This window comes from Lepidochelys kempii, chromosome 11 (assembly GCF_965140285.1).
Source record: "Lepidochelys kempii isolate rLepKem1 chromosome 11, rLepKem1.hap1, whole genome shotgun sequence".
NCBI lineage: Eukaryota > Metazoa > Chordata > Testudines > Cheloniidae > Lepidochelys > Lepidochelys kempii.
In genome coordinates, this window is record NC_136390.1 from 42,355,526 (window position 1) to 42,382,678 (window position 27,153).

Below are 27,153 nucleotides of genomic sequence, written 5' to 3' on the forward strand. Positions count from 1 at the left end.
GCATAAAATAAATTTGTCCCTACATATTCTATATTAAATTAATTTTACCTCCTACGATAGAAATGCGTAGTAGGATTCAGGGTGCTGAATTTGCATTACAGGTATTTAGACCTCATTGATGTACAAAGCATCCAAACAACTAGAACCACTACAGCATCCAATAAAATTCAATGTTCAAAGAAAAAAGAAAAATTAGCAGACCTGTGAGAAAATGCATAATCAAGGAGAAATGTGCATCTTTTGTAAAAAGTGTGACGATAAAGCTAAAGGTATCAGTATTTCTTCAACCACTAGAGACCCACGTTTCCCTGTACAACAAAAGAGGGGTCAGATTCCAGTGACATATTAATAGCAAATCAAAATCCTGGAAAAAATAGCCCATGCTCATATTACACTGTCCTGTATCTGAATGCAGATGTTCAAGGGGTAGAATAAGGGCACACAGTCAACTTCGTTTTTTGTCATTTCCAGCACTTTGCAACCGTAACACTCTTGTAATGTAGGTTTTTGTATAATGTCATCCAGCTACGACCTGAGTGAACTTCACCAACAACTGACCACAGGATTGATTATTTTGGGGCCCAGATTTGCATTCCTGAGGCAAGCAAGACGCACCCTGATTTCAATTAGAGTTCTGCTTGTACAGGAACTATGTAGGTTCTGTCTCGTAAAGGCGATTTGCACAGAAAAAAAATGGTTGCATTCAGTTTTGTCTCTTATGATGCATCAAGAAAGCTCAGAAGGATTACTTTATAGTTTTATTTTCTGCTTGCTTTTTATCTTAGAAATATCAGGAATGTCAAGTCTGGTCTTTTCTGATTTTGTTGGGAGACTCAAATGTATATTGTCAGCTCATGCCTTAATTGAAAGGAAAGGACTGATTCATCTTTAATGCACATATATATCCTTTATCCCCACTGTTTCGTGGCCAAAATGGAAAAACTCAAAGTTTTAAGCAGTTTGACTTTGGGTAGAGAGTTTCCTTCTCTACCACTTTTACTTTGTTTCCTGTGATGTCATAATCCCACTACTTCAATCATCCCAAGGGTTTCAGGGCAGAGGAGACCTGAATTTTTAACACTGGAAAAAAAAATCCTTCAGGCCTTCTTTATACAGCATAAAGCAGCAAAGAATGGCACACACACATTTCCTCTTTTTAGGTTACCTTTGAATGGTTATTTCTGAGGTCCAGTGCTTGCTAAAGTCCCACTGGCATGCTAGTATGTTCATGTCAGTCCTGTTAACTTTGCACTTCTGTTTTCTGCATTAAAATATTTAGATAACTCCATATGGCAGGCCTTTTTAGACCCAAGTTACACCTGGGACAGTCAGGAATAACTCCGGTGCAAAACTAGGGAGAGCTCAGAATCAGAACCAAAGCATCTGTGAAGTATCTCATTTAACGTTTGTGGGGCCAAACACCGATAGCTTTACTTAAGCAAAGCTTCTGAGTGAGGAGAGAGTAATATGCTGAGTATGTCTGAAAACACAGCTCACCTTCAAATGACGAGTCCTGGAAGCCATTTCTGATTGCTGATGATGGTGCAGGAGGTGGTGGTGGAGGAGCTCCGGAACCAGGTCTGTCAGGAGGAAGTGGAGGCCTTGGTCCACCTCTCTGGTTTTCTAATCCTGCCCTGGAAGGCAGCTGTGGAGTAGCAGGCAATGCCCGTGAAATGCTGCCATTTCTGTTTACAGGAGGAGGAGGTGGAAGGGGTCCTGAATCAAGACAGAAACAAATCAGTAATCTATTGTACCATAAAACCTACCGCTATTCTATCAGCTCTGAGCATTATTGTCTTACATCGCTCTGAAGGGTGTCAGATAGGACACAAGCTTTGATGGGATCCAAAAGAAATGGGGAGAGTTGTCTGCCTCCTTCAGCCAGAGGGAGGGATAATAGTAATGCAGGGTTTGACACCTCTTTCCTGATCCACCCTCCCCTTGGTGTGGCTGATCTGCACAGAGTGCAGGTTCAGGGGGCATGTTTATACAGAAAGGAGGGTTAAATGTCACCTTTCCACTCCCTTTGCCTCATATATTCTCTGTGCAGGGCTGGTCTCTTCCTTCCATGTTAATGCAGCCCTAAAGATACTCTAACTTATGCTGGCTGCGAATGGTCACAAACAGCTGAAACCACAATGGAGCATCAGGGCAGCACAGAGGGTCCTGGTCATATCCCATTTCCTTCAGCCACACCTTCTTTTAAGGTAAAGGGATGGGAAGTGGTGTAAGAGCTCACTGAACCAAAAGAACATAAGAGCGGCCATACCTGGCCAGACCAATAGTCCACCTAGCCCAGGATCCTGCCTCCAACTGTGGCCAGTACCATAGCTTCAGGGAGAGTGTACTGAACAGGGCAATTTTGGAGTGACCAACCCCTGGCTTCCACTCTTGGCTTCTGACAATCAGAGCTTTAGGGTCACCCTGATCATCTTGGCTAATAGCCATTGATGGACTTATCCTCCATGAACTTATCTAGTTTTTTCAAATCCAGTTATACATTTGGCCATCACAACATCCCATGGCAATGAGTTTCACAGGTTAATTAAGCATTATGTGAAAAAGTACTTCCTTAAACCAACGGACTATTAATTTCAGTCGGGTGATGCCTGATATTTATATTGTGGGAAAGGGTAAAACACACTTCTCTATTCACTTTTTCCACACCATTCATGATTTTATAAGCCTCTATCGTATCTCCCCTTAGTCATCCCTTTTCTAAGCTGAACAGCCCAAATCTTTTTAGTCTCTCCTCATATGGAAGCCATTCCATACCCTTGATTATCTTTGTTGCCTTTCCCTGAACCTTTTCTAGTTTTACTGTATCCTTTTTGAGATAAGGCAACCAGAACAGGACACTGTATTGAAGGTGTGGGCGCACCATGGCTTTATATAGTAGTATTATAATATTTTTCTGTCATATTTTCTATCTCCTTCCCAATAGCGCCTAACACTCTGTTAGCCTTTTTGACAATCTATGGGGACGCCAAAATCTCTTTCTTGGATGGAAACAGCTAATTTAGAATCTACCATTATATACGTATAGTTGAGATTACTTTTTTCCAATGTGCATTACTTTTCACTTATCAATATTGGGTTTCATCTGCCCCTTTGTTGCTCAGTCATCCAGTTTTGTGAAATCCCTTTGTAGCTCTTCACAGACAGCTTTGGACTGAACTATCCTGAATAATTTTGTATTGTCAGCAAATGTTGGCACTTTACTCTTCACTCCCTTTCCTATACCATGCTGGGTGTTAGGACCAGATTCTGCCAGTGGTATCATGTAAAGGAGAATTCAGCTCAGTAATGGCAATGTTAAGCAGTGTGGGATCAGTTCTCTCTCTGACACAAATATTTGCTGCATGCCAGGCTCTGCTGTGGTTGCAGTACATCAATCTGTCTGTAAATTAGAAACAGACCTCACACACAGATTTTAACATTTCCAATGTCGGTATATTTGAGCAACTGTCGCGGTAACATGCCTAGAACCAGCGTGAAATATATTACACATAATGTGGGGCAATTAGGAGAATTTAATTGTGTTGATTAAGTCATTTTTTTATTACAAGTATTCCCTCAGCTCAAAGAAATCTAGTTACATCTATTAAAGATGTATTACAGATACATTTATTAAAAATAAATCAGCAGATATTGTGCCACTATCCAAAAGCAAAAATGTGTCACAAGAAATCCTACGTACTTTGTGGTTTACATTTACTTGCTACTACAGCTTGCAATCCTGGAATGGTGCTCCAGTAGTGAGAGTTTATTCATTTTAGTAACTTTAAGATAATGAGAGAAATTATTCCAACTAAAAACAGCGTAAATATTGGAAGGATATGGATTAAGAAGCAAACACAAGGTCCCCTTCTATTTACTATATTATCAAAGTATATTATGAAATATCACCATGGAAACAATATTATTTTCTGTCTCATTAGAAATCTGCATATGCTAAATGACAAAGTTGATTCATAAATATAATGACACTTGTTATGCTAACGACTGTTGTATACATCTTGTTAAAATAACTTAAATACTACCATAAGTGTACATGATGTTTAACATGCACAGGGCCTATTTCTGCAAACCTTTACTTGTGAACATTGCCACCGACAAATTGTATTACTCCCGGGAGTAAAGATTACTCATCTAGTTGGACCCACAGATAAAACAAGTTTGTTGCACCAAAGAATATAATGATCAAACATAGTGTTTGTAGTTGCTATTAACTATGATAATAATAATGAATGTGTAAATACTACCTCATAATTACTACTACTACTAAAAATGACTTGAGTGGCACGGTGCTTGAAATCAGCCCAACTGAAGAAAGGTAGTATTACACAAAGTGGCAACTACATGACCCATGTTTCTGCAAAAATAACTTGCAAATCAAACTCAGGTCATGATAGTTAATTCAAGTCTGAATAGCGATTTTTAAAGATGTAACTGATTAAACCAGTCAGTCACACTCTTTCAGTGAAAGGAGGGCTTCAATTTTTAAAACTGATTGGCATTTTGGTCTATAGCTTCAATTTATATGGCAAACAACAGCAAAGCATGTCAATCAATTTAAAGCTACAGCTCATATTACATTCTGAAAAGCATAAAGGAAATTGGTATTGGAGGTAAATTCAACTATGTCACTGAAACCACGCGAATAACAATTAGTTTAGTCATTACAAGGGGTGGTCTGGAGAGCTGAAAAAATGCACACTGCCATACCTGATCTGCTAGGTGGATCTCTTACTGGAGGAGGAGGCCGCTCATTTGGAGGGGGAGGAAGAGGGACAGATCGACCTGTCCCAGGCAAGCTGGGAGGTGCAAGAGAACCTAGAGACAGATTCCTTTGTGGAAGACGTGGCATGTCATCATTTCCACTGGAAATGGGTGGAACTGGAGGTGGGCCTGGCCTGCCTGGAGGCAGGGGTGGAGCCTGTGAGACAGTGGATGGCCGAGGCGTGGAAGGAATGGGAGGTTTATTGTTTTGAGGCGGTGGAGGTGGAAAGGAAGGTTCCCGGTTGGTGGGTGCCCTGTTTCCTGTTGGAGGTGGTGGCGGCGGCGGCTTGTCATCTGTTGACTTGCCAGGCGCAGGAGGAAGGGGAGGTCTGTTAGAGAAAGAAGGCGAGGAACTTGCAGTCGACTGGCGAATAGATCCTCCGAATCCTGTATTTCTGTTTCCTGGGAAAGATGGAGGGATAGGCCCTGCGTTGGTTTGCCTGTTTACTCCTGGCACAGGAGGGGATACTCTGTTGTGTAAACCTGATGGAATGGGTCTTGGAGTATTTGGCACTGGAGGAGGTCCTGTATCTGGTTTGGAACCAAAATCAGGTCTCGGAGGTGGCATTCGGTTTCTCTGTGGTTCGGGAGCGGTACTTCTTTGCCCCAAAGAAGGCCCTGGAAATCTCCCAGCGGCACTTGGAAGTGAAAAAGGCTTGGCAGATGTTGTTCTTCCTCCTGGTGGCAGCATGGGAGGTCTGTTTCCTCCAGAATCTGGAAACAGAGAAGTAAATACTATCCACATCAGGGTAAAGGGCTAGGCAATAGGCAAGAGAAGGTAAAACACACTGTGAGAATGGGCCAAATTTTCAAGTCGTTACTTGAATGCACTGGGAGTTTTGCACTGGTTGTAAGGACTGACTGAAGTCTTCAGGATTTGTCCAGTGGCGTAGCCAGGCGGAAAAAACAGGGGGAGCTGAGATAAAAAAAGGCATCACCCCCCCGGTACTCACCCAGCGGGTCCTTTACGCGCTCCGGTCTTCTGCACTGAAAGACCACCACAATGCTGCTGAAGACCGGAGCGAGTGAAGGACCAGATGCCGAAATGCTGCTGAAGACCTGGAGCGCCGCCGGGTGAGTATCAGGGAGTGGTGCCTTTTTTACCTCCGCTCCCCCTGACCCGCTGCCGAAGACCCGGAGCGCCGCCGAGTGAGTAAAAATTTCAAAGGTGCCGAAGAGTTAAAAAGGTGCCATTTCTGCTTGGGGGGTGGAGCGGCTGCTGCCCCGCCCCCCGCCAGCCACGTGACTGGATTTGTCCCCATAAGGCTACTCAGTAGATAATTTAAAAGCATTTGTAGCAACAGCTCCAATGTAGCCATTATGTTCTATCACAGCAGGATTGCATAGAAAGGATACTTATGATAGACTAGAGCAGTGGCTCTCATCCTTTCCAAATGACTGTACCCCTTTCAGGAGTCTGATTTGTCTTGCGTACCCTCAAGTTGTACCTCACTTAAAAAGCTACTTGCTTACAAAAATCAGACAAAAAATCAGAAAAGTGTCCCAGCACACTGTTACTGAAAAATTGCTTACTTTCTCATTTTTTACCACATAATTATAAAATAAATCAACTGGAATATAAATATTGTACTATACACTGAAATGTAAGTACATAGAGCAGTATAAACAAGTCATTATCTGTATGAAATTTTAGTTTGTATTGCCTTCACTAGTGCTTTTTATGTAGCCTGTTGTAAAACTAGGCAAAATCTAGATGAGTTGATGTACTTCCAGTGGTACACATACTCCTGGTTGAGAACCACTGGACTAGAGCTATTATGGACCATTGCTAATGATATAATAGGATTTATTTTCAGGCTTCCCTGATGCAAACATTAACAGCATAGAGGGAAGAAATTCTCCTTGGAAAAACCGTGAAGAACAATGATTTAGGGTTTTCAACATGTGAGCAGAAGCGTCTTAACTTTCAATCAATATTTGATCACTAGAATTCAGCAAAAGGAAGAGGACTTGAAAGTAATCCAGAAAAAAACTCTCCCATTTCTCCCTTCTTCCAATATCTATTTTTTATGGATTTGCTTGTGTTTCTCTGGAAGAGGAGTTTTGCAATTGAAGAAACACTGGCCTATTATGCCGGGAACCTTTGGATTAAGAAGAGTTCCCAGCACAGGCTAACATAGATAAAACCACCTCTGAAAGTCTGTGTTTGTGTCAACATGTGCTGAAAGATTAAGTTAGATCTATAATGAGCATAGGCCATTAACAGCATCCTAAGTACACATTTAGGTGGAGCCATTATATCCTCTCATGTCAATAATCACTAGGGCCCAACCTTCCTCAACAATTGGCAAATCCCCAATTTTATAAATGTTGCCCGCCGAAGAATCTGCTTTGTTCCATGGGGCAACTCCTTTGAAAACCTGTGAAACGCAAAAAAGTGTGTATATCCAGCTAATGCATGCATGCTAAACCCAGGGTTGTGAGTTCTATCCTTGAGGGGGCCATTTAGGGATCTGGGGAAAAAATTGGGGATTGGTCCTGCTTTGAGCAGGGGGTTGGACTAGATGACCTCCTGAGGTCCCTTCCAACTCTGATATTCTATGATTCTATGATTCTATGCTGCTGCTGACAGCTTGCATTGCAGCCAGATGGGATGTTTGACACATACCTTAACAGGTAAATTATGCCCCCATGGGGTTAAATGGGCTCTCCAGTTTAAGAGGAGGCCAGTTTCTCTAGGGCTTAAGGGAGTTCGAGCTTGGGATCCTCTGGATACTACACTTTGAGGGTGCGCACACACAGAGTAAGGGACTGGATCTGGCCCTTATTACTGTACACCACAGGTGAGGTCTCAATCCCTGAGATTTTTATTTCTCAGTAATACCTTCAGGAGTGGGGGAAGGAAGGAATTTAACTTCTCCCCCACAAATATCCCTATAAAACATAGCACTAAGAATGAAACACACAAAGCCAAATTTAAGTCTGAAACTGTGTTTGTTTTTTTTAACTCCCTTCCTTGTCCCTAGTTACTCAATGGATGACCGTACCTGCTATAGAGACTGAAATACTGAGGCACAAGAGCGAATGCTGGTTTTCCTCAGAGTTTACTGTGTGTGAGAGTTTAAAGTTAACCCCTGAATGATATTTTAGTTGTATTTTGTTTACATATGTTTGGAGGTATTCCCTAAGCCAAAGAACTCTTGCATTATTTTATTACTCTTGTATGAAAGTTTTTGTAAATTTATCGTTTAGAAAGCTTTTAAGATTCTTGACTGAATTCACAGATCTGGGAAATCCTCCTTACCTGTATCTCGATTTGCTGCAGATCTGAGCTTTGGCATTCCTGACTGAAACAGGCCTCCTAAGCCAGGTGGTCCACCTCCGCCATAGCCACCACCGCCACCACCTCCTCCTCCGCCACTGCCGCCGCCACCAGATCCTTTGGGTTCTGTTGAAACAAAAATCAGAAATTTTAAAACATAGCCAGTATTTTTCATAGCCTCTCCTTCTCCTTGTAGCTGTCTTGGACCACAGGATTATGAAGTAGGCACAAAGCAGAAGTTGGGACTAGAATAGGTTGGGGTGTTGAGAATTCCACGTGGTATTCAGCCACACTTTTAATGTTGGGCTTCCATTTTTCCCCACGCCGTTGGTCCCTAATCCTTTATAGGCTTGGTTATAGATGGAAGACCTGTCCTTCCTGGTGGTGGTCTGTCCAATCTGGAGGCTTGGAATTTGCACAAACCTCAGTCACCAATGGGGTTGCTGCCACAAATACATATTGAACAAAGCCCCTCAAGGGATCAGTGATTTGTTTTTAGATAGTTTTGGGAAGGCCTAGAAATGGATTTTAGCTTGTTTTTCTAACAGGCGGAACAGGTCATAATATAAAAATGCTTCTCTCTACTCTGACCATGACAAATATTGACACAGTAACTGAAATGGCACATGAAAGTATTTTCCTGGGGCTAAATAAAGGCAAGGGACTACTTTAGAGCAGCATGGTGCAATGAGCAGGGCACAGGATGGGGAAATCAGGAGACCTAGGTTCTGTTCCCTGCTCTGTCACTGATACCATGTGAACCTGAGCAAGTCATTTCTCTGCACCTCAGTTTCCACAATTTTTTTAAAAAGGGGAAAATGGTATTTCCCATCTTTTGTAAAGGGTTTTCAGGTCTGTGAATGAGACACACTATTCAGTAGTCTCTCTCTTAAAGAGAAAAGATGCATTTATGGAGAAATGCTCACTTGCACCCTTCCCCTTTGTTAGGCACACTGGGCCAAATTCAGCTCTGACTCGCTTAGGGTGTAAACCTCTGGAGAGTTCCTGCTATAAGACTAGGAGTACTTGTGGCACCTTAGAGACTAACAAATTTATTTGAGCATAAGCTTTTGTGAGCTATAGCTCACTTCATCGGATGCTATAAGACTTTAATCTTTCATAGTTTACTAACTCATGCAAACAAGAAAATAGATCCCATCACCTTTAACATTACTATTTAATCTACCTTTCATCCCCATTGATTGCCTTGCCACGATAGCTCTAATTCAGCAGCGTAGTGAAACATGTGTCTAGCTTTCAGTGGGAATACACACTTGCTTAAAATTAGGCACCCTGCTGAATACGGCCCTAGATCTGCTTTGCTTGTTTTTTCTGGTTCACTTTTAAGAGATCTCATTCCTTTTAGTGCTTTGGTGTTCTTCAGTCATCTTCCCGTTAAAATCCAGGGTTAAAACATGCTGGGCTAGCCGAGGCTGTATTTTTCTACACCCCCACCTTGGAAGTCCGGATTGAGTGTCTGTCAATGTGTTTCCCATCAGCTGATCTGGCTGTGAAATGCCTTCTGTCATCAGACAGTGGCCCCATGACCTACTAAAGGGACGGGCTTTTGTTTCCCTTGATCCTCTTTCCTGTTTCTCTCCTACCTTCCCAGAGTCCTTAGGAATGGTGCTTTTCCAGGCTCCTCTGCATCTGCCAAGTGGAGTTCTGATGCACTGCAGCAGCTCAACTGGATGGAGCACCTCTTCCAGCACAGATAGCCCGTCATGCAACTGAGTTGCTACAGTGCATCAGAACACTATCTAGCAGGTTGAGCCACACAGCATTTCTGTCCCCAGACTGGAAAGAAGTAATGTCTTTTATTGGACCAACTTCTGTCGGTGAGAGAGACAAGCGAACAAGCTACACAGAGCTTTTCTTCAGATTTGGGACAGATACTCAGAGCATCCCAACAAAATACAAGGTGGAACAGATGCGAACACATATTGTTAGCACATATTTATTCAAGGTGAAGTAGCCTGTTAGCACCTCTGCATGCATGGAACAAAAATGTCTAGCTAGGTAAGTCATAGGAGTCACCTCAGCATGATGCAACTGCACGCATCAGAGCGACACCTCCCAGGTTCGGATTCGGAAGTTTGGCTAAGATTTTGCTTAGAGATACTAAGGTCAATTCATAAATAAGGACTCAACTTGGGCACTATCCCAACACTGCACATATTTTTGTCTTGTTGTGCAGAGACTTTTAGTGCATTACAGAAAGACTGTAATGGGATTTAAAGAGCATTTCCATGCACTTGATCAAAAGTAGAACATTATTAAATAATTCAGGAGATATTTTTAAGATAACTTGTACATAAATATGTAATTGTTTCATATTAAATGTTATCAGACTGATTAGATTTTAAAGCATTGTAACAGGAAGATCAGAGATTCAGGGAAAAGTACATGCTTTTACCAGATATTTTTAGGCAAATTAAATATTTTTCTGGATCTTCTCTTTGGTTTAGTGTTTCCATCCATATAATACAGACACCTAGTCAGAGCCAAAGGGCCAGTGGTACCTGTGGAATGCAGACTGCTTCTACCACCCATCCTGGGTGTATAGAATCATAGAATATCAGGGTTGGAAGGGACCTCAGGAGGTCATCTAGTCCAACCCCCTGCTGAAAGCAGGACCGATCCCCAATTAAATCATCCCAGCCAGGGCTTTGTCAACCCTGACCTTAAAAACTTCTATGAAGGAGATTCCACCACCTCCCTAGGTAACGCATTCCAGTGTTTCACCACCCTCCTAGTGAAAAAGTTTTTCCTAATATCGAAACTAAATCTCCCCCACTGCAACTTGAGACCATTACTCCTTGTTCTGTCATCTGCTATCACTGAGAACAGACTAGAGCCATCCTCTTTGGAACTCCCTTTCAGGTAGTTGAAAGCCGCTATCAAATCCCCCTCATTCTTCTCTTCCGCAGACTAAACATCCCCAGTTCCCTCAACCTCTCCTCCTAAGTCACGTGTTCCAGTCCCCTAATCATTTTTGTTGCCCTCCGCTGGACTCTTTCCAATTTTTCCACATTCTTCTTGTAGTGTGGGGCCCAAAACTGGATACTGTACTCCAGATGAGGCCTCACTAATGTCGAATAGAGGGGGACGATCACGTCCCTCGATCTGCTCGCTGTGCCCCTACTTATACATCCCAAAATGCCATTGGCCTTCTTGGCAACAAGGGCACACTGTTGACTCATATCCAGCTTCTCTTCCACTGTAACCCCTAGGTCCTTTTCTGCAGAACTGCTGCCGAGCCATTCGGTCCCTAGTCTGTAGCGGTGCATTGGATTCTTCCGTCCTAAGTGCAGGACTCTGCACTTGTCCTTGTTGAACCTCATCAGATTTCTTTTGGCCCAATCCTCCAATTTGTCTAGGTCCCTCTGTATCCTATCCCTACCCTCCAGCATATCTACCTCTCCTCCCAGTTTAGTGTCATCTGCAAACTTGCTGAGGGTGCAATCCACACCATTCTCCAGATCATTTATGAAGATACTGAACAAAACCAGCCCGAAGACCGACCCTTGGGGCACTCCACTTGATACCGGCTGCCAACTAGACATGGAGCCATTGATCACTACCTGTTGAGCCCGACAATCTAGCCAGCTTTCTATCCACCTTATAGTCCATTCATCTAGCCCATACTTCGTTAACTTGCTGGCAAGAATATTGTGGGAGACTGCGTCAAAAGCTTTGCTAAAGTCAAGGAACAACACGTCCACTGCTTTCCCTTCATCCACAGAGCCAGTTATCTGCATTTATCTGTATACCAGCAGCTCTCATCATCCTGTCCTGACATCAAGATGCAGTTCCTTTTGTAATTATTAAAACAGCCGACCATTTCATATCAGTGGTGGGTGAAGATATTTTTAGATACGGCTTTGAAATTAAGAATATTTTTCTATAGCCATCTAAAGAAGTACTTAAAAAAATCACTGCAGTCTGCCTTTAAAATAAGCATGTACTGCGAAACTCGAAAGGAAGACACTTTTTTCCCCCATTCCCCACCACTACACTTAGTTGTGCCAATTACATTTTGCTATAGACTTACCAGAGTTAGCACACAAATTAATATACACACTTTATAAACAGTAATGGATATCTCAAGTGATTTAATACATGAATTAATATAGCAAATTATTTGACCATTTTACAATAATTTATTTTGCTTGACCACCCTGCATCTCTTCACCTCTTGATTATAAAAACTACTCTAATTTTGCATATTAACTCATCATTCATTAAATACATTAAAATAAACAGAATTGTACTTACTATCTAGGATAGGGGCACTTCTATCATTAGTAACAGCCTTCTTTAGCTTTTTTCCTTTGCTAATATCAGATAAGAGAGCATTTCGCCCTGCTTGTTCAGACCTGTTTAAGGAAGGCTTTTCGGTATTTGCCTGCAAAATGAAACAATAAATAAAGATATGAATAAAACTGCAGCAACCTGCTGAAGTAAGGGGAGAAATGGATACCTCTGTTTTTAACCCCAAAGCAGTCAAAATGAGTTTCGTGTCACAGTCTCCTTCTTGCAAACGTGGCACTAAAAGCAGTTATCCTTGCAAACAAAGATTCTGGTCCCCAAAAATCTACTTCTGTTTCAGCACTCAAGATCCATTGCCACACTACTGGTCTAATTTGAAACAGTCCTCTCTTCCACCCAGCATTCAGAGTCCATGTTTGATACATATGAAGCCAAGATAGATCTGTCTTTTTTAGAAATCTCAATTTAAAAATATAATTGAAAAGATGGAAGAAAATAAAAAGGTTGCTATTTTGGAGAATGAACAAGAGCAAACCATACACACCGCGGACTTGCACAGAAAAATTGAAGTTTTTGAAAAAAAAAATCATACTGAAGTACATCATATCCAAACACTGGATGCCACGGATGGAAATTAAGCATTTGGCTACTGTTTTCTCTTCATTAAAATCTATCTGGAAAATGTTGATCCTCCACTTCAAAAATCACAGGCCTTTCTGATTTCCAGTCAAGGTTTTAAGATTCCCAACCTCAGTTGCATCTGCTTTGTCTTTTCAGAGTGTAACTTTTGCATTACCTCAGCATTCAGAAAGGGTAATGACAAGTTTAGAAAAAGAGAAGAAATGTTTTGTATTGGTATACAAAATAAGAGTTCCAACTTTCCAGACGTTTCTAAAGCCTCTCATGATTGACGGAAAACACATGTTACTCATTCAGACTCAATTTGTTGCATTAGGTTTCTCCCCTTCTTTGATCCATTTCGTTGCAAAACCGCAGCTGAGAAAAGATCCCAAAACCTAATTTGTTTTGAGATCATTTAATGATCATTGAAATGGTTTCCTGATTTGCCAGCTCAGTAACATGGACGTTTCCCAGGAAGTGGGGACAGCAGAACGCCTCTGCACCCTTTGTGTGGCATAGCTTTCAGCGGCAGCATAAAGGGGAAGTGGGGCAGGGATGGATCAAAGCCACTGGTTCATCGAATAGGACAATCCATTAGCCTAATGGTTCTCAGCCTTCTCCATAGGATGGCCTCATGTTACAACAGAGAAAAAGTCTCACGAACCTCCTCCCATGTAGCTGTAATGATAGAGAAGGTGGTCACAACCTCCTGAAACATGGCCATGATCCCCAGGTTGAGAAACCGTATATTAGACTAACCGACCTGTATGGAGGGAGCAAGGGGATGCAGAGCAGGTGCGGACAGTAATGCAGTCAGTCAGGGGGAAGGAGTAGCAGCACTGATTGTATTCCTGCAAAGCGTACATTCTCCAACCACTGAGGGAATCCCTCACCCGAGTCCGAGATACATGACTGTGCACAAAGGTCCAGAATTTGCCCCTTTAAATAGGACCCACATGGTGCACTGTAACAACAAATATTTTACATTTATATTTCATGTGACTACTTCTAAGTTGAAACTTACCAGTGCAAGAGTTGGGGGAGGGGGAGGAGCTGGAGGGGGAGGGACAGGCATGGTCTATCGTGGAACTTTTCCCGATATTGCTATGAAACCTGTCAACAACAATGAGATACAGTAAAGTAACCAATCTATAATCTTTGTATTCACACTTTATCCTGACTGCCGAACCACCTGCTTAGCTAACAGATTTAGCAGCTACATTTTCTGAGCATAAATCAGTGTTAGGAGAATATTTCATATTTTAAACTTTGACAAGAAACAGCTACAAGTATTAGCAGTAGTGACATACATAAACTGGGGGTTCACACAAGATTTCAGTGGCTTGCAGCTATGATAATTCCAGGTGAGATCAGGTAAAGATGTCTTATTACTGGGCAATACCACCACAATGTATATGCAGTGTGTGAGGATTCAGTTGTGCATTTCCTGTTGATGGCCCTTATTCTGCACTACTCGCTCTGGTGGCAGGCATTTTAGAACGTGCAATAATAAATAATGCTCAGGCAAAGTTCCCATGGAATCCCATGAGATTTTCTCCTGAGCAAGCACTGCAGGATAAGTCTCAGGGATTGTCACACAGCTAAATCTCCAAGCATCACTTTGAAAAAACACCCATGGCTATTAGAACTTTTAAATTCATACTTAAAAAAGGATGCAGTCCCCTAAGAGCCATTTAAACGATGGAGCTTGCAAGTACTGCTACATCTACAACTTGTATTTTATCAAGGGCTACAGTGAAACACTAGGCTCATGCTCATGCCCATCCCTGACTTAAGGAAACGTTTAGCTTCGCCAGGAAATAGTTGTGCCTCTTCTCTGCTCCCTATTTACCCTACGTGACTGGTATGGGGGAGGGAAAGTATGTTACTTAATTTCTCTTTGGGAGCACCTTACTCCCTGCGGTGTGCCTAGCCAGCTACTCTGGCGGGCCAGTAGTATGCCCAGCCATGGCTCCTCTCACTGCCCACCTGCTTCCTCACCGAGGGAGCATCAGGCAAGCAGCCCACTCTCTCCCTCACTCCACTGGAGCTGCAGTCAGTGCTGCCCTTACCTGGCCATGCTGAAGGTGCCTTACTTCCGCACATGGCCGGGTAAGGGGCAGTTTAGCCCAAAGCATTTGGGGATCTGCAAGGATGAAAAGCACCATATTAATGCAAAGTATTATTGTAGCAGAAACCCAGACCTCACAGTACAACGTACTTTAAAAAGAAAAATCTCAGCTTGGTATAGGAACAGACTGAGTGGGTGTGGAAGAGAGCAAGATTTCCTACCAAATACTGTGACAGCAAGTTATCAGCGACAGGCACAAATGACACTTTCATGAATAAACACGGAGGGGGGAAGAGAATTGCACAAAATTGCCCAACTGAGAGAGAATAGACTACCCCTCTGCAGCCTCTCCTAGGCTATGTCTACACTTATGGTGGTGTGCGGAGTATAGGCATTACATGTGTAGCTACATGCTGCAGCGAAAGGCTCCAGAAGCTTCCTCCCTCCTGCCAGAGCCTTTCACTGCAGTGAAGATAGGCTCTCGCAGCAGGCAGGCAGCAGGACACTGCACTGCTAAAAATGGCAGGGCAGAGGTAGGTGGCACTGCTTGGGTTGTATGAGGTACACACATGGGGGCCCCAGTGTGGAGGGCCGTCTACTCGCCTTAGCTGCGCCTCACCATTTATGCTGATATTTGTACCCTTGCTAGTTGGATGTGCAGTGTCTGTACTCAACACGCCACCGTACGTGTAGATCTACCCCCGAGTGTTTCAGCTTCTGAGGAAAACACACTACAGATTTCCCATCATTCCCGTGATCTGAAATCTCATGCTTGGATAATTCGAAGAGATGGAAGTAAAACGTTCAACCTTGGGTTTTTTGCAGATCTCATTAAGGCGAAAGTATAGGTCAGACTTTAAGAAGCAAAAAAAAAAGGTTCTGTGCAAGTCCAGTGTTGACAGATGGCATTTTGGAACAGAAGTGCTAGAACTTTTCTATTTGTTTTTTCACAGCTGCATTCAGAAGCATTAGCTTAGAGGTATCCTTAAGATCAATGATTCGCCAACTAGGGCTGAAGGTCCCACAGACTGCCAGCAAGTCCTATGGTGCAGAGGGTGGAATGGGAAGACGAAGGGAATTGGTAGTGCAAAGAAAGTGCTACCTCTATAATCAGCTGCTCCTTTCCGGAGAAGCCTAGCCATTGAGTACTAGACAAGGAGGGAGAAGCAGGATGGGGTCAACATGCTGACTGCTGCTGAATGAAGGAAAGACCAAATTCCTGGGCCAGAAGCTGCAGCAGCAGGAAAGAAGAGATCACCACAGATGGGAACATTATACACTTGCCTGCCTCACTGCCATAGGTAAGTGGAGGTAACAAGCACACATTTAAAAGGAAGTGGTTTCTGGAACAGGAAGCTAGTTTGTTATTTAAGATGCCTCCTTTTCCCATATATTTTTCTTTTGCCTGTTCAAATAAACAGGCATTAGAAGAAGGTGCCACTGTCGGTCACTCAAAACATACCTATGCAGAACAGGTAAAAAGTCATGGGAGTGGGCATAAAAGTTACCCTCCAGGCTTCCGTGCTGACAGCAATATTACCCACAGTAGTTATTCAGAGGAATACACAAAGCTTATTTTTTCCACACTTATTTTTGAAGTCTCAAAACAAGACTTGCATAAAACACATTCTACTCACTTCAGCTCTACCTCATGCTAGATAGCATACATGGATTAAAATCAGATTAATGCTAGAAAAGGGAAATTTAATTATCTGAGCTGTTAGTCTGGATTCGAGTCACCACTTTGCAATTCTGTAATATCTCAGAAATGACAAGAAGGTTTAGGTGTGTTAGGAAAAAATCTTGCTTAGAAATAGAGATTTCTATTAGAGAAATAGAGATCTTAAGATGCTAGTGTGTTTCAAAGAGGAAAAACAACTTATTTTCCTAGTTATTTGTAAAGTCATAAAAAGCATTCCAAATACACTTAAAACAAAATCCATGCTACACAGAGGAAAGGAGAGGAGAGGAGAGGAGAGAAGGAATTTACATAGGCTGCAGTTCAAGAAAGCACTTCGGAATGCGCTTAACTTTAAAGATGTGCTTCAGTCCCATTGATGTGTGTAAGTAATTTCCTGAAATGGGACCATAATCAATACTGCCTAAAGTCTTCAACAGGGAGAAGAAAGGGGGAGAACACACCACATCTTGAAATCTAACTAACTGGGGGAGAAAATGGAGTTCAAAATGGTTTCAGGCACTACTTTTGCCTTGGAGTCTTTCTCCTAATGTTTGTAGGTTAATATTTTCCTTTAAAAAAAGTTTCTCTCCTGTTGCTCTGTGAGACACAAATGCAAATGAAAGGAGAAGCTGACTAACTTACTGAGTCTACACGCAGCGCTGTCAAACCAAACTGATAGAAATGCTCTTTGATCTTTGTAGTTGTAGGAGTTACCTCTAATATTAGCAGGTGAAATATTTCCAGACAGAAGTAGGCGTTAATTGACACTATCCCAGTCAGTTCTGGGCATTTCTTTTCAGAGTTTTGCATATTTCCAACTCTTATGATCATCAAATAAAATTGTGAACAAAATACTATCCATTCCCAATCTTCTTATACTAAAATTCAATATTTAAAATTTGAAATTTAACAGAAGAGCTAATTAAGACATATGCAGCTTTGTTCTTCAATTTCCTGTTTAAAAAAAAAAAAGTCAACAGGAAAATTAGTTCTGACAGCAAACCATAACCATCCTGTTTCTTAATACAGTCTTTTCATAGCTGCAGTTGCCTGCACAATTACTATGTCATCATACCAAGAGGGGCGGGAGGGAATAGTCATGCTATTCACTTATAAGAAAATCTTAACTCCTTCAACTGAGTTAAATGGGAAATAATTTGTTGTCTTCATGTAAATGCTATGGCAAAAAGCTAACGAAGGCAGTTTGGGTAAGTCATTGCAAATTAATGACACTACATATAAAATGCATGCATCTAGGCAGCTCAAAGATAAAATCAGTGAACATCAGTGGTAAAAGGGAAAGGATAAAATCAGTGAGAACATCAAGCTGGAACAGAGAGGAAATGATCCCATAGTTGGGACCCTCCTTCCAGATGATGTCATGGTATCCTCTTGAACTGAGGATACCTCTGGGGTAGGGGAAGGAAACCAAGTTAGCAGGAAGACACAGGTAACTGTAATGGGGGATTCAATTATTAGAAAGACAGATAGTTGGGTTTGTGATGACCAGGAGAACCACATGGTGAATTGCCTGCCAGGTGTGGAGGTGGCAGAGCTCTCAAGACGTCTAGACAGGTGGACAGGCAGAACCGGGCGGGAGCTGGTGGTTGTGGCACATGTGTGTATCAATGACACAGGGAAAGGTGTGTTGAAGACCAAATTTAGGCTGCTAGGTAAGAGATTGAAGTCCAGGACCTCCATGGTAGCATTCTCCAACAGGCTTCCAGTTCCTTGTGCAGAGCCAGTTACACAGGCAGAACTGCTGGGTCTCAATGCGTGAATGAGACGGTGTTCAAAAGGAAGGATTTAGGTTTATTAGGAACAGGGAACCTTTTGGGACAGGAGGAGCCTATAGTGGAAAGATGGGTTCTACCTAAACCAAAATGGAACCAGATTGGTGGCATGTAAAATTAAAAAGGTCATATAGCAGTTTTAAACGAAGGGCTGGGGGAGGCCAACAGGTGCATAGTTTGGACAGACACATCCAATAGGGGACAATTTATTAAAAGGAAAACTTTATATACTAGTATAGTGAAGAGGATAGAAGTTGACAAAGTACAGGTAGGAGCTGAAGAGAAACTATCAAACAAACGAGTCTCATTCAATCATACAACAAAGGCAAACAACTAAATACTGTCAAATTTTATAAGTGCTTGTTCGCAAATGTAAGAAGTTTAAATACTAAGATGGGTGAGTTTGAGTGCCTGGTATTAAATGAGGATATTGATAAGATAGGTATCATAGAAACTTGGTGGAACAATGGTGATCAATGGGACATGGTAATACGATGGTACAAAATACATAGGAATGACAGAGTAGGTCATACTGGTGGGGGAGCACACTGTATGTGAAAGAAAGCTTAGAGTCAAATATAATAAAAATCTTAAATGAATCAAACTGTACCGTAGAATCTTTGTGTATAGAAATTCCATGCTTGAATAATAAGAGTATAGCAGTAGGAATATACTACCAATCACCTGACCATGACGTGATAGTGCTCGTGAAATGCTCAGGGAGATTAGAGAGGTCACAAAGGACAGAAAACCCAATAATAATGGGGGATTTCAAATATCCCCATATTGACTGGGCACATGTCACCTCAGGATGGGATGCAGAGATAAACTTTAGAGACATCACTAATGACTGCTTGGAGACGCTAGTCCTGGGACCCACATGCAGAGAGGCAATTCTTAATTTAGTCCTAAGTGGCAACACAGGGTCTGGTCTGAGAGATGAATATAGCTGAACTGCTGAGTAAAAGCGATGACCGTAATTAATTAAATGCAACATCCTTGTAGGGAGGGAAAAATACCAAAAAAACACGCCACAGTAGCATTTAACTTCAAAAAGGGGAACTACACAAAAAGGAAGTGGCTAATTAAATGGAAATTAAAAGGAACAGTCCCAAGAGTGAAATGCCTGCAAGCTGCATGGAAACTAATTTAAACCACCATAAAAGAGGTTCAAACTATATGTACACCCCAAACAAAACAAAAACAGCAAGAGGACCAATAAAGTGTCACCATGGCTAAATAACAGAGGAAAAGAGATAGATAGAGACAAAAAGACATCTTTTAAAAATCAGAAGTAAAATCCTACTGAGAACATAAGAACGGCCATACAGGGTTAGACCAAAGGTCCATCTAGTCCAGTAATCCTGTCCTGGAGTGTAGCTAATATAATGCCAATTTTCAAATAAGGCTCCAGGGGTGATCTTGGCAATTACAGCCCAGTAAGCCTAACTTCAATACCAGGCAAACTGGTTGAAACCATAGTAAAGAACAAAATGATCAGACACATATATAAACATGATATTGCAGAAGAGTCAACATGGCTTTTGTAAATGGAGGTCATGCCTCACCATTCTATTACAATTATTTGAGGGTGATGGTAAGCATGTGGATTAGTGTGATGCAGTCGATAAGATGTACTTGGATTTTCAGAAAGCCTTTGACAAGGTCACTCAAGGAATCTCAAGGAATCTAAGCAGTCATGTGATAAGAGGGAAGGTCCTCTTATGGATCAGTAACTGGTTAAAAAAATAGGATACAAAGGGTAGGAATAAATGGTCATTTTCTCCCACAGTGGAGAGAATAGAGGGGTTCCCCAAGACTGTACTGGGACCAATGCTGTTCAACATATTCATAAATGATCTGGAAAAAGGGATAAACAGTAAGGTGGCAAAGTTTACAGATAATACAAAATTACTCAAGATAGTTATGACCAAAGCAGACTACAAAAAGTTAAAGGGATCTCAAAACTGTGAGATTGGGCAAAAAAATTGAAGATGAAACTCAATGTTGATAAATGCAAAGTAATGCAAATTGGAAAACAGCAGATCCACTATACATACAAAATGATGGGGTCTAAATCAGCTGTTACCACTTAAGAAAGAGATATTGGAGTCCTTGTGGATAGTTCTCAACGTGCAGCAGCTGTCAAAAAACCCCAACAACGTCAGGAACCATTAGGAAAGGGATAGATAATATGACAGAAAATATCATAATGCCAATACATAAATCCATGGTGCGCCTACATGTTGAATACTTTGTCCAGGATATACTGGAACTGGAAAAAGCTCTGAGAAAGGCAACAAAAATGATCAAGGGTATGGAATGGCTTCCAAATGAGGAAAGACTAAAAAGATCAAGGCTGTTCAGCTTAGAAAAAGAGATGACTAAGGGGGATGTACATATGATACAGGTCTATAAAATCATGAAAGGTGTGGAGAAAGCGAATAAGGAAGTCTTATTTACCCCTTCACTTAACACAAGAACCCGGGACCACCCAATTAAATTAATAGGCTGCGGGTTTAAAACAAACAAAAGAAAGTACATCTTCACAACGCACAATCAACCTGTGGATTGCCAGGGAATGTTGTGAATGCCAAAAGCATAAGTGTGTTCAAACAAGAATTAGATAAATTCATGAAGGATAGGTCCATCAATGGCTATTAGCCAAGATGGTCAGGAATGCAACCCTATGTTCTGGGTGTCCCTAAACCTCTGACTGCCAGAAGCTGGAACTGGGTGATAGAGGATGGATCACTTGATAAATTGCCCTCCTTTGTTCATTCTCTCTGAAGCATCTGGCAACGGCCACTGGTAGAAGACAGGATACTGGACTAGACAGACCATTGGTCTGACCCAGCATGGCCCTTCTTATGTTAACTTCTGTTGGTGCAATAATAAATGTACCTACTGTAGTTGCAAACAATGAAGGTGCTTGTAACACTAATGAACAGTGAGACAAAGCACCACATTACAAATCAAAAGGATGAGGGTCTCTGGCTTTGACACTTTAGGACCATAGATCTTTGCAATCCAAGGTTAATTTCTTTGCATTTTATTTCGGGAAAGTACTGTATATTACCGCTATTTTATATATAAAAATTAAAAGGGCCAGTATCTGAGCACACACTGTAATGAATCCTGTGCTGTAGACAAGAGATACAATAACAGGAACCTAATACACACATCTCATCCAAGACTAGAAACCCGGTCCTTAAGCTCCAAAAAAAAGGTCTGTATCTGTGCTAAAAGAAGAATTTTCCATAGCTGACAGGGCAACAGTTGTGAGGCAACCTCACAGACAAATCCAATACATTATGATGACTCCACAATCAAAATCATGGGCCATGTGCAAAGTAATAACAGAAATACCCGAGTGCTGTCTCTAGGATTGCTGAAAATGTTGCTGGCACCTTTCATCAAGGACTGGAATGATAAGAAGCTACCACAGTATAACTATGCCTTTTAAATATACCTTAGAATATTGATAGACTTTCTCCATTTTCTTTGGGCTTCTCCAACTCTTCCCTTTCTTAAAGCAAAGAAAAACAAAAAAACCCTCCAAACCTGTTGAGGTTTATAATCCATCAGGTTAGTGTTACTAATATCAGACAGACCATCCCAGGGATTCCATCACAGATTGGTTTGAGGAATCTGCCTGTGCTGAGACTAAAACTAAAAACTCTCAAATCCAAAAGCATCTACGCTACAAAGTCACCTAGAGGAGGATTAGAACGCAGCATTATATGTTTTCATCCTCTTTCAAGGCATTTATTCCAGTCACTAGGTGGTGATAACAACTAAAAACTGCACTAAAACTCACATATCTTGCACACTAAGGACCAGTGCAGGGAGGCTGTGATCTTAATTTAAGTTATTTTGCAAATTACCAAATGTTACTCCCAAGGGCATTCTGCACCAAAATTTTTAAAATTCTGCACCAAAATCCTTTACAAAAATTCTGAAAATTTTGTTTGTCAAGTAAATGTGGAGGCTCTAGCATGGCATTGGGGAGCACATGCCACTGGCTACACAGAGGTGGGAGATTACTGTGCAGCCCCCTCCTCCCCCCACCCGACACAGACTCAGCAGTGAGGCTGCACCCAACGCCAACACAGCGCAAGGACCTGGCCTGTCCCAGAAACACCCCAGGGCCCTGCTCCTCTGTGTGGGCAGGTAGGCCCAGCAAGGCAGTGTGACATTGCACTCCATATATTTTATGGAAATATGCTAATGAGTGTGAATATAATGTAACTGGAATATGCTTTATGCAAAAGGTCTCTTGTAAGGTATCACTACAAAGCTTATGATCTACTGAATGTGTTCATCCTATTTGTATGAATGTATCATTCTTGTATCTAAAACTAGAAATATGAAGTATTACTCTGAGGTCCTATTGTAATTATGCAAAGTGTGAGCCATTAATGGTGGCTTAGGATCTTGATGGCTCCCATTAACTAGAACAATTGGTTGTAAAAGGCTCTGTTTACTTGTAAGCCTTCCTGTGATTCAGGCCAGAAAGAATGGAGGTTTGGGATCTCACAGGACACGTGACCGTATCACTTGAACTGGAATCCATCTTAAACCTGGTGCTTTTCCATTCAGAAGGAAGGGTGGGAACCCAGAGAGAGAAATTATTCCCGCCATGTGCCAAAGATATAAAAGGGGGTGGAGCAGAACAAAGGGGGCTGCCAGTTATGAGAAATCCCCTAGTTACCACCTGAGCTGGAACTAACAAGAACCGTACCAGGGGAAAGGATCAGGCCCATACTAAGAAGGAGTCTAGTCTGTGAAAGAAGCTTATTGGAACATCTCCGAAGGTGAGATTTACCTCTATTCAGTTTCTTACTGAATTAGGCTTAGACTTGCGTGTTTTGTTCTATTTTCCTTGGTAACTTACTTTGTTCTGTCTGTTATTACTTAAAACCACATAAATCCTACTTTTTATACTTAATAAAATCACTTTTTGTTTATTAATTAACCCAAAGTGATTCATACCTGGGGGAGCAAACAGCTGTGCATATCTCTCTATCAGTGTTATAGAGGGTGGACAATTTATGAGTTTACACTGTATTTATAGAGAGTAAAATGGATTTATTTGGGGTTTGAATCCCATTGGGAGCTGGGTGTCTGGGTGCTGGAGATAGGTGACTTGCTGCGCAGTTTTTGGTTAAAGTCTGCAGTTTTGGGGGCGTAGACCAAACCTGGGTCTGTGTTGCAGCAGGCTAGCATGTCTGGCTCAACGAGGCAGGGTTCTGGAGTCCCAAGCTGGCAGTGGAAAACGGGCTCAGAGGTAATTCCAGTATGTCAGGTAAGAGTCCCAAGGGGGGTGGGGGGTGTCTCTCTGACCAAACCCGTCACAGACAGGATCCAAGTGTGGAGGGGCTTAACATGGGGGGATCCAGGTGTGGGTTGAGAGGGTTCTTTATGGGGCAATCTGGGTACGGGCAACTCAGTGCGGGTCTGGGTGCAGGGAGATCTGGATGCACAGGAGCTTGTTGGAGGTTCTGGGTGCAACAGTAATGGGACTCTTCAAGTGGGTCCAGACGATGGTGGTTGGGGCTCAGCGGGGTCTAGATGCTGGGAGCATGGGGTGGGGATCCAGGTGCAGCTGGTTGGGGCTCTGTGGGGTAGTCCAGGGTGCAGGGGAAGTGGGGCTCATGGGGGGGCGGTTTCCTGCATGTGGAAGGGGGTGAAGCTTGGCGGGAGGGTCTGAGTATGAGGGGTCTGGATGCATGGGGTGTGGGTGTATGGGGGAGCAGCTCCCTGTACAGGGATACCTCTCCCTGCAACGGAGAGTGTGTGTGTGTGTGTGTGTGGGGGGGGGTTTGCAGAGCTTCCTGCAGCAGGGGGAGAAATCTTGGCATGGGTCTGAACAGGCCCCAGGTGCCATGCAGGGGAAGAGGAAGTCCCCTCCTTTCTAGCCCAGCTGTGAATAGCAGCGGAGACAGGCAGAGGGTAGGAGCCACCAGCCGGGTCTTCTCTTCACCAGTCCCGCCCCCTGCCCCACAGTGATTTACCTCTCTGCTGGCTGCCCTGGGAACCTGAAACATACTGCTGAGAAGAGTTGCATGACCACCCTTGTGGCTTCCCTTTGCTTCTCTGTCAGAAAGTCATTTTTTTCTGCGGGGAAGCAAAGAAATTTGCGGGGGACATAAATTCCGCACATGCGCCAAGTTGCAGAATTCCCCCAGGAGTAATTAAATGTGCCTGACTGTTGTGCTAATTAAGTCCACCAGCTATTGGTTAGACAGCCATCATATCATTTCCAACAATAGAATAAAAAACAGTCATGATATGCAGCATGTCATAACAACAACAAAAATCTCATTTAAAAATCTAAAGGTAGAAGTAAGACTTCTCTTATAGACATCACACTCTACAAAGGAAAGCTGCAAGGGAATTAAGTAGAAATGGGCCCGCTGAGACCCTGGATCCCCAAACTTTGGCAATTTCAGATTCTAACTTTGTAGTTCTAAGTTATTTTTAACAAACATCTTATTCTACTAAAACTAAACGGATGACTAGTTGTGTGGGATGGCCAAAGTGAACAACTGGATTGTAAGTCTGTACAAAAGCATGTTGTGTGCATCTAGCCATCCATTTTAACTCACTTTCAGGCCTCTCTCTTAATATGACACATTAAGTCAGAGACAGGCAGACAGAGAGCTAGCTGTGGTTAATCATTTCCTGTATGATTAATTTCCAAACAGAGAAAGAGGAAGGAACAAACAACAAACTGTAGAAAATAATATGGCACTTAAGAGGGGAAAAAAATGAAGTCACCAGTCAAAACCGTTGATTGTCCCTCTCAAGACTTTCCTTATTCTGTGAAAAGGAGCCTAATTTCCAAAGTAGCACTGATTTGGGACTGTTAAAATCCCCAACGGTTTTTGCTAATGACAGAGGAAAGGAACACAAAAAGTGCTGTGTTAGAGGAAAGCGGGTAATATGAGCCACAACTTTGATAATGTCGCTACCTTCAGGCAGAGCAAGCCTCAGAGTTACAACATCACAATTAAAACACAACTCAGAACTAGAGTGGGTCAGAAAACGGGCTTTCCTCACCATGGATAACGTCCATGCACGTGGGAAAAAAAGATTCATTTTCATCTCAATTTTCCATGGGAAACTGAGATTTGTTCAGCAAAAATTCAACTATAGAAATGCTGCTGTGGTGCTTCATGTCCCCGCTCTCCTCTGTTGACCAGAGACCCTGGTCAAACTCCAGCTCCCACACAATGCATCAGTGACCCTTCCTGGTGAGAGAGCTGCACCATAAAAGTGCATCCTTGAAGATGCAGTCTGGCCAGGGGGCCTGGCATACAGAGGAGAATGGGGACAGCTGCCATGAGGGCAGCATATCCAAATTGAAATATTTCAGCCTTCAGGCCAAAAAAAAAAAAATGGTTTGGGGGCAAAATATAAAATAAAATAATCTTCCATGGAAAACATGGCAGCTCAGTAAAGGGAAAGTGATAGTTTACCCTCAATAACTTTGTACATATGAACAAAGTTTATGTACCTTTAAAAGGAAGGCCTGGGGTCTAGCATTAGTCTGTCCCGCTCCTGCTGCAAGGCATACCAGACTCGTAGTCCGGAAGAACACTGGAGCATTAAAGGCTTTCACAGCAAATTATCCTGGAAAAGAGAGGAGAGGAAAAAAAATATTACTAACCTGCACTACAGGGAAAGCTGGGGAAGGAACAAGAGATGTAGACATTTCGCCTTTTAAAAGGCCTTGTAAAGAACTGGATAGCTACAGAAAGGGAAGTTACCATAGACACAAGAGACACAGGGAAATTCTGGGGAGAAGACAGTTCCAGAAAGGGGAAGTTCATTTATTCTGGGACTTTTGGACTTTATTTGAAAGCAGAGGCAGTTCCCAAAGAGGGGTGGTATTGTCTGGCTGGAGACCTGATCCCAAACACGCCACCGCCTCTGTAAAATTCCAGTATCACTGAAAGGCTAAGGAAGCAGTCTGAGCCAACGAAGTAAGAGAGGGATTGACACTCATACTGAGCATCTGCTTTCATTTCTGGGACCCAACTCAGAGCTCCCCTTCTCTCACCCCTGTGCAGAGAACCAAACAAGGCCTATACATCTATACACTTAAGGCCTCAAAACAGGGCTTAATGTGATTTAAATGGCACACAGGTCTTGTGTAGCCCTTTTGCATGGGAGTGAATTTCACCCTTACAAAACAGAACAATTCAGTACTGACCAGGGTAGCCCGTTTCACACAACATTGGAGCTTTTACAGGCATCCAAAAGTAGGGAGTAGGAAAGCAGGCTACTAGAGATCTTTAACAACAGTGTGTGGGGAAGTCTTCGGAAATATGCGAATGCAAAACCAATGTCAAGGTAAGTGTTTTTCCAGACCCAGTCAGACTGCAGAGAGACATGTTCATTTCTTTCAGAGTCACAGCTTAAATTTTGAACATGACAACATTTTAATCCATGTTTTAATCCTTTTCCTCTTGCAAACAGCAGCATGAACTGAGACACATAGAAACCACAAGTATTTGATGGTTCATGGACAAGCATAAAAAAAGAAAAACAAAACACAATAGGAAATAAAACTCAAAACTTTTGTTCTTGAAAAAAAATGCAAGAATGGGTAGGATGTGTCTACATTCTTATGTGTAGGGCG

The 27,153-nt window shown here is 42.3% G+C and overlaps 1 protein-coding gene across 5 annotated transcripts in view; it reads right to left on the reverse strand.

Annotated features, from left to right (window-relative positions):
* The window catches only part of WIPF1 (WAS/WASL interacting protein family member 1), a 100,498-nt gene that overhangs the window by 29,152 nt on the left and 44,193 nt on the right, over positions 1–27,153 (reverse strand). For 3 of the 5 annotated variants that reach the window (XM_078847967.1, XM_078847969.1, XM_078847968.1), the window contains exons 2-7: positions 26,026–26,141; positions 13,983–14,071; positions 12,344–12,473; positions 8,048–8,191; positions 4,729–5,496; positions 1,498–1,716 (exon numbers count right to left, since the gene is read on the reverse strand). In XM_078847967.1, the coding sequence (XP_078704093.1) occupies positions 1,498–1,716; positions 4,729–5,496; positions 8,048–8,191; positions 12,344–12,473; positions 13,983–14,033 (1,312 nt within the window). In that variant the 5' untranslated portion in view covers positions 14,034–14,071; positions 26,026–26,141. The remainder of the gene's footprint in view (positions 1–1,497; positions 1,717–4,728; positions 5,497–8,047; positions 8,192–12,343; positions 12,474–13,982; positions 14,072–26,025; positions 26,142–27,153) is intronic. The other 2 variants (XM_078847970.1, XM_078847971.1) reach the window with 1 other exon arrangement.